Genomic DNA, 13515 nt, shown 5'->3' on the forward strand with positions numbered 1-13515 from the left:
TCCTGGGCACCACTGGAAAGGGTTGAACATCCCTCACAACCCACCCACACCTCGGAACAGCAGCCTGGATGCCTCCACCAAGACCCAAACCCCTGGGGCAAGTCAAACTTTCCTTTTTTTTTTTTTCCTCCTCACTTTTCAGTCATTTGGCAGCCTCACCTTCCTGCCTTTCTAACCCCAAGCCCAACCTTCCTGCCAGGGTGCTGGTCCCAGGTTTGTCTCCCTGGGAAGGGCAGGGTGTGCCTGCCTGGCTCCGCAGCGTCAGGACACGATTGTGCCGGTTTCCAGGCAGCATTTTAATATTTACCTCCAGCCCTGACACAAGCCCAGGAGTTACTTCACCCCCTCCTTCCCCGTCTGGGTGCTGTCAGGCAGCAAACACAGACAGTTAACAGCTGGGCACAGCCTCTGGAAAAGGAAAATCACAACAAAAAAGCAGGGAGCAGAGTGTAACTGCCCCTCACAGTGATGTGCAGGGACAGGACAGAGGGTGATGGGTACAAGCTGGAGCACAGGAGGTTCCACACAAATATAAGGAAAAACCTCTTCCCCCTGAGGGTGAGGCAGCCCCGGCCCAGGCAGCCCAGGGAGGCTGTGGAGTCTCCTGTGGAGACTTCCCAAACCCACTGGATGTCTGCTGTGTGACCTGCTGGAGTGACCCTGCTCTGGCAAGGGACTGGATTCCAGGATCTTTCCAGGTCCCTTCCAACCCCTCACTTTCCATGATTCCTGTGATTTGGTGGCTGCCAAACGGAGGGCTGGGCCTCAGCAGCCTCTGCTGTGGTCAATCTGCAAGGCTCTGTGTGGCTGCAGACCCTCAGCACTAAAGGATTGGGATGGAAGGGGAATCCCAACCTCCTTGCAGTGGCCCTTTCGGGGACAGAGTGGAAAAACTGTGGTTCTGAATGGCAAAGAATTGAGGGAAAATGTGCTGTGGATGAAGCAAGGCACTCTGTGCCCCTGAGGGAGCCAGAGGAGGATGGAGGTACAGCACCAGGGGACTGCAGGAGGTGCCTTGTGCCCTGCAGCTCCTCAGGACAGGGTTGTTTTCCCTAAAATCAACCCTGAGTGTTTCTAGGGAAGGAGGTATCCTCCCCACATCTCTGAGTTACTGCCAGGTGAATGTTGTTTTCATTAAATGGACAGGGACTAGAGTGACTAATAAAGTGCAGAGCAGACACCTCCTTGTCAGTCATGTGGAAGGAATTCAGATTAATTTCCTGTAGAAGAAAGAAAAGGAAAGGAAAAACCACTGAAGGGCAAATTAACAAAAATACGGTGTTGTCTACAGATTACCTGGTAATGCAAACATTTTTTTAAAAAGCTTTAAAATTTTTTTCTCCCTGTTCTGATGTAGGAGGGTTTATACACTACTGTGTATGTCTCTACTCATACAAAATTATCATCTATTATGTGATCAACCTATTTGGCTGCATTTATATATATATATATATATGTATGGAAGCACAGACTATTTGCTTGCATTTCTGTAGTGTGACAATTGCAAATCCTCTCTAGCACATAGTTAGAGAAGACAAAGCTCTGACTCAGGTGTGAGATACCAGATGTGGTCCCTGTGATCTGCTGGTGTGGCAGGCACAGTCATGGCTGCAGTGAACCTTTAACATTCTGTACAACCTCTGTCTTACTGTTGGGAAATGCTTGTCCTGGGAAAATTGACAGAAACAGGGATATTTTTCCTGTGGAATTCACCTCAGGTATGGAAAAGCTATGTGGATTTTGAGGTCATTCAGACAATGCATGTTTTCCTACAACGAAGGAAAAAAAATCCAGAAAATTGGTAATTTTTGCTGTTCATTTAAATGTAAACCATGAACGTGTTGCTGTAATCCTTGTGGCAAATGGAGCTTTAAGCAGAGGAACAGGAATAGAGAGGTATTATTGCATCTATATAAATTATTGATGGTACAGTTAAAATATTAATTTTGGAGCTTTGAAGTTTGATACAGTCACAGCAGCACTGAAACATGCTCTTCTCAGACTAAGACCACTGAAGGTCGGGAAACAGGGTTGTACTATGTGTAGTAACACTTGTGTGTTACATACAGATTAATTCTTTTTTTTATCTCAACATATTTGAGTTTGCTAATTTATTATTAAGCATTATGTGTGACATAAGTAGTCAGTCTAAATGTACGTTTTTTACTAAAAGATAGGAAAAATTTAAAAATATGTAAAAGTCCTGCACAGTAAGTAAATGCGCTTTGGTATGAGAGGAGGATTTGGGTTGATTTTGCTGCTCAATATGAACTTTGCTTTCAGTACATGTCAGAGAAGAAAAAATGTGAGAAGATCTGTGAGCATCGTGCTGTTGAAATCTACATACATGTCTTGTAGAAATACAGGCAAGACAGAAGATCTAAATGGATAATTCTAATGTTCAGTAGTAACTTATTTTTAATTTTCAGCTAGATATCTAATAAATTCTGGTTGCTGATGGTTGCTTAATAGTGGTTTGTGTAACAAAGGTGAAATTAATGAATTTGCTTTTTTTTCATCCTTTCAGAAGCAGTCCCCCTCTGTGGATGCATCAAAGCCACAAATTATGGAGCCATCTGAAACAAAGGTATGAATTCCTGAGAAATTCATGTTTGCAGTCAGGCACTAATATATAAAGCAATGGTTTTTCTTTTTATTTGTGCTTTGATACTGAGTAACTTTACTTTGCCTATTGCTTCTCTGCAGCTCAGTTTCCTCCTCAAAAAGTACCTCAACAAATGGTGTGCAAAGTACTCAGAAGATGTTGAGAGCAGCACTGATGTTATTTTTAGCTCATTCACCCTTTGTGACATGTGTACAGCTCTCCCCAGTGTAATTACACAGTTATTTACCTAATGATCATTTTTCACATGAAGACCTGGGGAGGTTTTAGTGTGCGCACTGTTGCGTTTTCTCACTAAACCTTCAGCTGTCTGACAACTTCCTGCCTTTGTCCTTCATGCTTGTTCTGTCTTGCCTTATGACTAGAACTTCTTAGTGCTGGAGCTGTGTCATCAGTCATGTTCTCTACTTGTTAGGAGAGAGTCATAATCCTCACTTACGCCTTTGTTGCCTAGTGATTTACGTAATTATTTCAACAAGTGACTAATGACCCCCTCATTCCTCCATTTTCCATAATCCTAACAGTGAAACCAACACAAATACAGCATCCCAAGCTGGGCCATCAGGAGTGTGTGCAGTGGCAGAGCTGGGTCTGTCTGCACCTGGTGTGGGTGTGAGTAAAGGAGGCGGTCAGGTTGGAGGAGGACTCTGGGACATCACCAGGTCCACCAGCAAACCCCACTGCTCCAGGCCTTGCCCAACCAGCTGTGGATGCCTACAGCTGCAGATTGCACAGTGTAACCAGTTCTGGTGGCTGGTCACCTTCATTAGAATTAATATTATGATGATAATTTTTTTTCCCCTTCCATCAAACGGGGAGTTCCTGGGCTGCAGCTTCTCTCTGTCTCCTCGTGTCATTTCAGTGTGCTGGTCTGAGGGGAGTCCAGCTCCATCTTGAGGTTAGCTGTGACATTCCCCTCAACCTCTAAAACCCCTTTTCCTCCAAACAGAGTTGTCAGACTGGTCTCAGTGAGCTGGGTGACAATTCACCTGTTTCCATTTGTGCCTGATCATCCATACTCGTAAAGGAAGGGATCTGCAAGTCTCCAGTTCCATCTCCCTCTTGTGTTTGTGATCACCCTCCTTGTGTCATCCTCCTTACTGCTGCTGTTCTCCCTGTGGCTTAACCCAGTCAGCTCTCTAGAAATACTTACAGTCTTTCCCTGCTTGAAATATGGAGTAACTGTAGAGAGAATGTGGTAAATTGTAATTCAGTTGCAGGCTGAGGCAGAAATAGAGTAGCAGAGGCACACCAGACTTCAGCACTGTGAGACTGGTAAACACAGACTGCCTTTAAACATTTAAATTTAAACACTGAATGTCCTGCATTTGCATGTAAGAGAATTAATGTTTTATTTTGGCGTCTGTTGAATTATGAATGCCTTCCTCCTGCTGGTTTAAGCAAGTCATCTTCATTTTGACAGTAGACTTGAAAATAAATAAGGTTGCTGAGTCACTCTCTTGTCTAGTCTTAAATTTCTTAACCAATTAGCTCCTCTTTCCTAATTGTCTGCTCTAACCAGGTCTCATCTGTCTGTCTTGGAATCTCTACAGTCTGCAGCTGCTCTGAAGCATGCCCTGGATCCCTCTTCAGCTTCCAGTTCTGTGTCTGTGAATCCTTTGTCTCCAATTAGGGCTCTGAGAAAGCTGTGGGTAGGCAGCCTAGGGAGGAATGTGGAACTTCTGGTTTGGTAGGTGAGGCCCTGAGGTTGGGTGGAAGGGCTGGAAGACCAGGCAGGAGGACACGGAGCCTGTGGCAGCTGCACGAGGAGTGGAGGGAGCAGGGTGCCCCCCAGTAAAACCACATCCCACATCCTACTCAGCTTTGTTCCCTGCTCACCCCTCTGTGAGCTGCACAGAGCTGGGGAGACAGGTGAAAAATACTATTTTTCTTTCCCAGTCTGTTTTTCAGTCTCCTGAGTCAGTTTAAAATGTGGCTTCTCAGACATGGCCCAGTGCAGGAGGTGGAAGCAGGCAGGAACAGGGCAGGTGGAACATCTCTTCCTCCCCAGGAATTCCTCACAGGCTGCACACTGGTGCTGTGGCTTCAGGCTGTGACTGCTCACTGACTCTGTTTTAAGGATGACTGAGTACTTGCCTCTGAATGTGTGGTCTTGTGCTAGGATTGTTAGTGCCACTCACCTGGTAATAACTTTTTTTTTAAAAAAAACAAAACAGATTTGAACTTTATTATTGCTTCAAGTGAGTCCAAGCAGACATGCCTCTGTGTGACCATGTGTGTGCTCATGAGCCCGTGTGATCATGGCCTCAGCATCTTCAGTGAAGTCTCAAATCAAAACATGGCCCATGAGTCCATGTAGCCTTTGTCATTGTCACAGATACACTGATAGCATGAGCAGCCCTGCAGGCTTTAGAAGGTATACAGGAATAATGAATAAGACATGTCATGCAGAAAAAAAAACATTAAATACTTCATAAAATAATATTTACATTAAAAAAAGCAGGGGATTCACCTGCTAATGACTTCTTACTGTGTGCTGGCTGATCTGACTGTCCTCCAAAAAGGGTGTTCTTTCTGCTGAAAACCACATAAGGAACACCTGAATTTGTGGTCTAAGAGCAGGATGCTACTGAACCAGCAACAGTCCCAGGGCAAGGAAAGTAAAAATGTTATCTTGAACCTCCTTGGCATGTTTTTGAGTTACCCATATGGGTGCTGGGTAGCCAGGATGTGCAAGTGGGAGCTTATCAGTTATGGCTGACCCTCAGAATTCAGGTGTTTTAATCAGGCAAGATGGTAAGACAAAAGCTGAAAGGGAGAAACTGAGAGGTTTAGTGATTAATTTTTTTTTAACATTTTTTTTCCTTCAGTTTTTTTCATGCCAGTTTGGAAGCTGAGAAATATTTGTCCTCCCTCTCTTGCAATATTTTACCTCTTGTGACTTGTATGTGGTGCTGTGGTCTTTGCTGTGGTTTGCAGCTCCAGGACCTTTGCCAGGCTTACTTACACCTGGGCATCTACATTTTCGTGCATGTTCATGCTGTTGAGTATGTGGGAGCAAATACTTGCATCACAAATGGTAAACAAATGAAGCAACTTACTTCATGTGGTCAGCTAGAAAACAGAAGCTGGATGTGCAGACAGGCTTGTGCAGCAGGCAGCAGCCTTGCCAGTAACCCTTTTGTGGGGCTTTTATTTTGTTAATTGTAGAACAGCTGGAGTAGCAAGAGCAGGAAAAAAAAAATAATAAGAAGAATACAGTGAGGAGGCTGTTATTTCCATTTTTCTCTCCTATTACCAGATACAGCTGCTCTTCAGTTTTTCAGTGTTTGTTCTTACATGCTTGTGTTGGTAGCAATTCACTGTTTACTGTGCTTGGACCTGAGGTGAATCACAGGGAATCCATTCTGTGGCATGGCCACACTGAAGAAGCTCAGGTGTAAATCCAGGTGTTCATTACCTTTGCTTTAATATCTCCCTTCCCTCTCTTTTCAGTCCTTCATCTGAGGACTGTGAGTGTGTGTGTGTGTGTTTGCAGAGGTTGGAGTGCCTGCTGCAATCTGCAGGATCAAAGCCCTGGGTGTGAGTTACACAGCATGTGTGATCATGGGTCTGAACCTCTCTGAGGTTCTTCCTTATGACAATCACTGACCCCTCTGAAATAACCAAGCATTTTAAGCTCTGTCTGAATATTTGTTCCTTACATTGCAGCCCACACCAACAACCAAATCAGAACCTGGAAAAAGCACACAGCCAAACAAGGTAAACACTTGCCTTTCACCTGAGGTGTACTTTGGCCTTTGGCTAACTTTATAAAAAGAGGCTAAAGTCTTGTCTGCTGCAGAGCCACACAAAATGCTGTGTGATTAGTAGCATACCTGTGTGCAGGAGAGCTGGGAGCTGGCAGCTGTTTAAATCTGTCCTGTGTTTATTTGAACAAGATCATGTTCCTTACCATTGAATGGTGGGAGGGGTAAATTTTCTCAATTCTTTATTTTGTGACAGGCATCAGACTCTCAAAATGAACAGATGTCTGAGGAGAGGAAAAAGGAGCCCAATGATGTAAGTTTTGTCATTTCTATCTCCCTCTTTAAGTTTATGTTGGGTTTTTTTTCTTTTTTGTTGTTGTTGTTGTTTTGGGGTTTTCTTTTTGTTTGTTTGTTTTTATTGTTGTTTTTAAGTGAGGTCTCCTTTTGGTATTTTTCCTCTTTCTTTCCTTTAAAAAAAAAATAAAAAACAAACCAAAGCAAGCCAGCCCATGAGTGTTTTGTATCTAATGATAATGGTTCATCTTTACACAGGGAAAAAGCCAAACCTCACCTTCTGTGACAGCAACTTCTGAAGCAAATAACGCAGGAAAAGTAACTGTAACTCAATCTGACCAGCCCCCACAAGCAACCTCCACAGGGACAGCAAAGGTAGAGTAGAAGTAGCAATCCATTTTTTATTATTTATATTCTTGTAAGGGTTAGAAATCCAAGTAAATTGTTATGCTGAGTATTGTAAAGTGAGACTGGGCCCACGAAAAACCACAGTGTAGAAGAACTCAGGAGCTGTTTTGTGTCTAAAGTTGTTTATGACAGACCTGCTTGTGCTGCTTTAAAATCTGGGGCTTGGGAACTTTACCCACTTAATAACTTCACATCCTAAATGTACCACTTCTATCTAACCCCTGGGAGCATTACTGGGTAAGCATCAGCTGCCCACAGACTGCTCAGCCAGGTGGTGCTGGTGGTTTGTGCTGGCTCTTTGCTGATCCTGATGTGCATCCACCTCTTGTTGTCCTCTCTGTGCACCTCTTCCATTGCACAACACCCTGGCTGCTGGCCCAGCAGGCAGCATTATGGTTCTCAGGGCTGTGTGGGGCTGTTCCCATGAAGATTCTCAGAGCTGTGTAGGGCTGTTCCCACATGCTGTGTCTCTGGGGCTCCTCTTCTCATTGATGTCAGCTTTTGGGAAGCTCATTGAAACTCCACATACCATGCAAGATGCAGCTGCTCAGCTTCAGACCATTCAGCCAGCAGGTAGAACCAGATCATCTTTTTTATTCCAAGTGTAGATGAAGAGGGACCATAGATACATCTGCCTGAGAAGAAGAGTGTGTTTTTAATGTGGCTTTGTCTCTAGAATTTTCAACACAGGGCAATGAAATAATCTCTTAATTTTGTTCTTACTTCTCCAGCCTAAACCTGAGATGTCCGTGGTGTCTGGCACAGCTGGTGCAGGTGCAGCTGGCACAAGTGTGGTTACTGCAGCTGAGAAGTCCAGTGCTGAGGTTGGTAGACAGTCCCAGCAGAATACTTCCCTTTAAAAAACATCTCACTGCTTCTTTCATTGAAATGCTTCATTTTCCTGAAAAAATAAATTAAATCAGCTGTTGGGGTATTGCTATGTAGTAGTTAGTAGAATTGGTGGAGGGTCATTTGTGTATTGTTGGATCACTTTTAAAATGTCTTTTTTTGTTAAAATCACTTTTACCACACCTAGTGAATATCAGTTACTCTTCTTTGTGTCTGTATGTTTGTGCATGTATATCAGCTGGTATGTAAATACAAACTGTCTTCTTACTGAGTTTAAAATCAGCTCTCACTGAAGAAGCTGGCAAGCCTACTGAAAGAATGCTTTTGGTTTGGTTTCCAGGAGTTCTCTGCAGATTCTCCAGACTATCCAGATTTTTCTTTGTTTGTTTCCTTGTACAGTATGATAACTTCTGTAATGGTGTGTTTGTTTCTTAGGCTGGCATGGATGAGTCTGCACTAGACAGCCTGATAGACACCCTGGGTGGACCTGAAGATGATGTGCCTACAAGTCCTGTTTACACTGGCCCAGCAGTTGTGGTATTTTACGTTTTTAATTTTTATTTTTTAGAAGATTAGCCTGTAAAATGTCCGTGGTTGCTTAGCAATACTTTGTTCCAGTGTTTGTCACTTTGATCTGCTAAGAGGTAAAACAGAGCCTGCACAGTTGCATTTAGCATTGTTTTCAGCAACACACAAAGGCAGCAGAAAATAGGCAAAGGTCAGCAAGGGAAGTTTGTTGCTTTTTGAACTGACTTCTAAGCAAGGCTGGGTGGCTGGATGCAGTGCTCTTAGGGCTCTTTTCCTACCAGGACAATTCTGTGATGGTCTCTGTAGGATCTACAGAAGGCAGTGATGGAAGTATAACAAAGTGTGAACAACCTAGGGAGTTTCATTTCTACTTGAGAAAGAGTGAAAAAACATAGAGGATCTGGGGGGAGGAGGCATACTTATTCTGAGTTAGAATGTGAGAGTGAGAAGGATTCAGATTTCAGGCTCAGTGCAGTACTGAGCCACAATAACAATGTTTGAATGTGCAGCTTTTTCAACTCAGTCTGTGCACAGCAGGACATCCTGTGTCTGAGCCATGGGGTGGTTTGTGTCAGTGCTGGAGGAGCTGGCACTGGAGCACAGTTCTGCTCCATGGATGGTGGAGATGAGTGACACAGGCTCTGAAAAGCAGTTTGTAGTCTTAGTCCAGGGCTGGCCCTCACCCAGCCAACCCTGTTTCCTTTCCAGAAGTGTTAATGCAGAGAGCTGTTGAGCAATAGATTTCAGTAAAACTAAAGTACAACCATTAATGAGTGCTTTCTTTTCATAGGATGTTGTATCCTCAACATACCTGGAAGAACTGGGTAAACGAGAGGGTTCTCTTCCTCCAAAGTATGTTGAAATGTTGAAGGTTAGTGAGTTAAAATATTCTGATGCATTCTGATGTTTCCTTTCCTGTTGGATACTTTTTCTTCATATTGACTGCAAAATTCATTCTCATTTTAGAAAATAGGGGATGGCAAAGATGGAGTCCCACCAAAAGCAAATGAGCAAGATGAAGTAAGACTCGTTCTTGTTGTGTGTTGTTTTGCTTTGTTTTGGTTTTTTTTGTACTGGGAGGTGAAATAATCCAATTACCATTGGGTTCCTAGAAAACTGTAAATGTTGCCTGTCTTCCAAAAATCCCAGGAAGTGGCAGGGGACTGTGGTGTGCCAGATAGCACAGACACAGACAAAGCTGGATAGAGTTTGGCACAGATGTTTTTAGTAATGAAGTAGGAATTCTCTGGGCTTGGACTGAAGCTGAGAGAAATTAAATAAATGTTCTTAGAGATACTTGATGTAATAACAATAAAAGGAAGAAATTGCTGTGCATGCAGCAGTTTCTTCTAGCAAGATTGTCTTGAATAATATCTAGCAAGATGTCTAGCAAGATTGCTTGAATTTCAGTGCTTACTAATAGAATTCCAAAGCCAGCTCAATTTTACTGCTTATAAATTTAACATATAAAAAGAAAAGTTAATCTAAAAATGAATCAGCCAGTGAGAGGAGATAGCTTTGGTTTTGGGGTTGTTTTTGTCTCTGTGTCAGCAGCATGTGCTGATGAGCCTACTGTGTGACTGAGCATGGAGCACGCTCAGATTTCATACCATGTCTGACAGCACTGATATTTCAGCTTCCATAAACATAACCTATTTTGGAATTTCTTGCTCAGAAACCAATGACAGATGATGAGCTTGCAGAGGCCCTGTCATCTGACTTCACCTGTACTGCTGCTTCTGCTGAAGAAGAGAGCCTGACAGAGGTATTGATCTTTTCCTTGCCCTCCCATACCTTTCTTGCAATTAAATACTGCCATTACTACTATTTTAATATTTTTCTTTGAAATTCTGTTTACAATTATGCCTTCTTTTTACTTTGGGAAATGTACCTCTGATTTCCTAACTCTTGATTTGTTCTTTTGGAGAAGAAACCAGGCAAGGAAGGAGAAATTGTGCAAGCACAAGCAGCAAGTGCAGTCAAGACCTCAGCTCCTCCTAAGGAGAAAAAACCAAAACCACAAGAGGTACATCTAGTTATTCTTTGACTAGTTAACTTACCAAATTAACAAGCTCATGTCATATTTTATGTGTTCCTGATTCTGTTAGGATTCTTACCATCCTCATTTTCAGTTGTAAATCCTGTTTGAAAGCAGAGGGATAACAGGACTTGCCATTGCTCAGACTGTTAACTTTATGTTAAAGATCTGGCCTGGTTGGGTCAGTTGATATTTCATTCTGGATTCTTCTGCAGAATAACTGCAGTTCTGGCTAGATGCAATAGGGTAGAAAAATGCATGTATTTCCTTAGCTATGTGACACGTGTTTACAGCTTGGATGTAATGTGATTTTCTCATGGTTTACATACATTTCTGTTGTCTTCTGTAGAGTGCAAATGTGATCTTTTATTTTCTGGGGGTTTTTCTGGCAATTTGTGTTACCTGGTCCTATGGTTATTTTTGTTTTGTTACTTTTTTGTGGTGTTTTTTTGCTCTGTCTTGCTGGTTGCTTGTTTTGTATGCAGCACACCAGATATGTAAGCTAAAACCTCTGTCAGTTTAAAGAAATGAGGTCTTAATTTGCATATTTTCACCAATTTCACAGGAAGTTAAAGATGATGCAATGGAAGCTCTTCTTGATACTCTTGGTGGACCTCAACCTGAACCTAAGGCAGATCTTGGTCCTGTTGTAGAGGTGTCAGAGGTATGATCTGACCTCTTTGTACAGCAGCTTTCTGATTCTCCCGTGGAATCCTGAGTCCTCTTTGTTAGATACTGTACAAACCTGTAAAATAATAACTAAGTGGCATTCATGTCAAAAGCCCACAGAGTGTCTGAATGTTACACAGTTAAGAAAATTAAGGAATCCCAAGTGAGTATAGGTAGAACACAAAATATCCAGGTGGTCTGGACAATATGTATTTCCTGTGGCTGTAGAAACATAAACCCAAAACCACAAACACCTTTCCTGCTGCTGCTTGGTCTGGTTTTTCCCCAGGCACTGGATACAGCTTACAGGAAGCCTCTGTTTTGCTCTTACTTGCTCTTTGAATTTTAATTAACTTTTGGGGGGTTTATTGTATATATTCTTCTTTCCTACTGGACCCCGTTAGTGTTCTGGTTTGAGTTTGGCTTTCACTGTGCTTTCTAAGACTTTATTTTTCTTCAGCAGTTAGATACCCTGTGTTTGCACCTTGAACTTTTTAGTTTAGTTTTGCAAACTCTGCCCATAAACCCTACTGGTATCTGATATTTTCTCCTGCCTTCTCTTACAGCTCAGAGCAAACAAATGACTGGCAAATAGCAGAAAATAACTTAGTAACAGTAGGACTTGCTGACATTCCAGTTTGACAAAAAAAGGGCTCATTGTGTCGCAGATTCACTCAGTCTGTGCCATTAGATAGTTTAATGGGTGCCCTGCTTCATGAAGGACATCCTGAGGGTTGTAAGTAGGGGTGGATTACTCCTTATTACTAGAGGACTGCAGCTCGTATCATCACAGTGATGAAATCCAAGGAAACCTGAGGATTTTGTACACCATGAAAGTGCTAACAGTACTTGGCACAATGTTATGGCTCTGAACAGTGCCTGAAGTTTTCTAGAATATAAAATAAGAGCAATATTCACATATGGCATTGATTCTCAAGCCATAACAATTGTACCACAGATTTGTTAGGAATAAATTGAGGCACTTTAGCATCTTGATATATGGAATAATTTTTTCTGGTGCTACTACTTCTTCAAAGCAGAAGTACAGTGGGCTGAAGAATCTTGATAATGGGCTGTACCTGTAGTTTTTGTTTCAGTCTCTCTAAGTGATTTTTTTTCCTTCTCTTTAAGGCAAAAGCCAAAGAGAAAAAAGAAGAAAAGCCTGGAGAACGTGATGATGCAATACCTCCAGAATATAGGTTAACACCAGAACTGGTAAGTTTTTCATATCTTCATTTCTTTGTCAGTAGGGCACAACATCTGACACTTCATTTTGTCACAGAGAGGCAAAGAATGTGGAAAAAATAAGAAAAATTAGTATTCAGTCAATGGCTTTCTCCTGTTGTTCATTTCTTTATCTCATTGTGGGCATGAATGAGTTTTTCAGGGAATCTGGGCAGAGATCTGATCTTCCCAGGTCACACAGTCTTTCCCTAGAGATCTGCTACTTGCTCCTGATATTAAACCTCAGTGTATTAAAACCCATTCCTTTACAGAGTTTCTCTTGGTTATCACTTTGTGATGTAACCTTTAAACACTGTGGTAAAGTGGTACGAAAACTGCTCTAAATTTTTTGAGGTTTTTCACTTAAGTTGGTGGACATTTGATGAAGGTTAAGCAAAGCAACAACACAACAGAGGTGTGTTTTCCATAAATACCAGAACTGAAGTTTTTGTGACATTATTAGTATAACTGATGTTAGCAAGGCTGCTCTACACCCTGGCCTTGCTGGAGATAAATTCAGCATTCTGTTTAAGAAGGAGCAGTTTTACCACTTTTTTTCTTTTTTTACATATTTCAAGACTGCCTGGCCTTGAACTTAACCTGTTATTTATTCAAGTGCAAAAGTTTGTTTGTGGTAGTCAGAGATAGTTTTATTGCTGGATTAATTCCTTCATATTGACACTGAATGAACACATTTTCATCCCCTGGCCCACTTGTCTTGTGCTGACATCACAGTTTCTGATTTTACCCACTTACACAGCTGTTCAAGAACTCTCCCTGTTGAGAGGAATTCCAGTGCCTGTGGTTTTTTCATCGTGTGTGTACCACTTATTTTACATTGTTTTTTGGTGGGAATAAACGTGGCACTTTTTTAACAATGGCAAAATGTCAATGACTCTTCCTTTGCTTTTAGGATAAGGATGGAAAACCAATCTTACCAAAGCCTGAAGACAAACCTAAGGTTAGAAAACTGGCAGTATGGTAGGACTGTGGATAGATACCCACTTATCTCCCTCTGTGCCATCACTTCTCTCTGTGCCATTGTGTAAGTTGGCTGGTCTGATTGGGCTTGCTTCCTTACACAAAACCTACTGGTACCAAGTGTCAGGTGAAAGCTGTTTTTACTGGAATTCACTGGCTGATAGTGAGAAAAGTGTTTAGAGATCATGATG

At 42.1% G+C, this 13515-nt stretch overlaps 1 protein-coding gene across 8 annotated transcripts in view; it reads left to right on the forward strand.

The window, feature by feature from the left end:
* Positions 1 to 13515, forward strand: part of CAST (calpastatin) — a 58426-nt gene that overhangs the window by 29094 nt on the left and 15817 nt on the right. For 6 of the 8 annotated variants that reach the window (XM_030467484.1, XM_030467479.1, XM_030467477.1 and 3 more), the window contains exons 4-16: positions 2528 to 2587; positions 6296 to 6346; positions 6590 to 6646; positions 6886 to 7002; positions 7767 to 7859; positions 8320 to 8421; positions 9203 to 9283; positions 9379 to 9432; positions 10088 to 10177; positions 10340 to 10438; positions 11016 to 11114; positions 12251 to 12334; positions 13257 to 13304. In XM_030467484.1, coding sequence (XP_030323344.1) covers positions 2528 to 2587; positions 6296 to 6346; positions 6590 to 6646; positions 6886 to 7002; positions 7767 to 7859; positions 8320 to 8421; positions 9203 to 9283; positions 9379 to 9432; positions 10088 to 10177; positions 10340 to 10438; positions 11016 to 11114; positions 12251 to 12334; positions 13257 to 13304 — 1035 coding nt within the window. The remainder of the gene's footprint in view (positions 1 to 2527; positions 2588 to 6295; positions 6347 to 6589; positions 6647 to 6885; positions 7003 to 7766; positions 7860 to 8319; positions 8422 to 9202; positions 9284 to 9378; positions 9433 to 10087; positions 10178 to 10339; positions 10439 to 11015; positions 11115 to 12250; positions 12335 to 13256; positions 13305 to 13515) is intronic. The other 2 variants (XM_030467478.1, XM_030467483.1) reach the window with 1 other exon arrangement.

This window comes from Calypte anna, chromosome Z (genome assembly GCF_003957555.1).
Source record: "Calypte anna isolate BGI_N300 chromosome Z, bCalAnn1_v1.p, whole genome shotgun sequence".
Taxonomy (NCBI): Eukaryota; Metazoa; Chordata; class Aves; order Apodiformes; family Trochilidae; genus Calypte; species Calypte anna.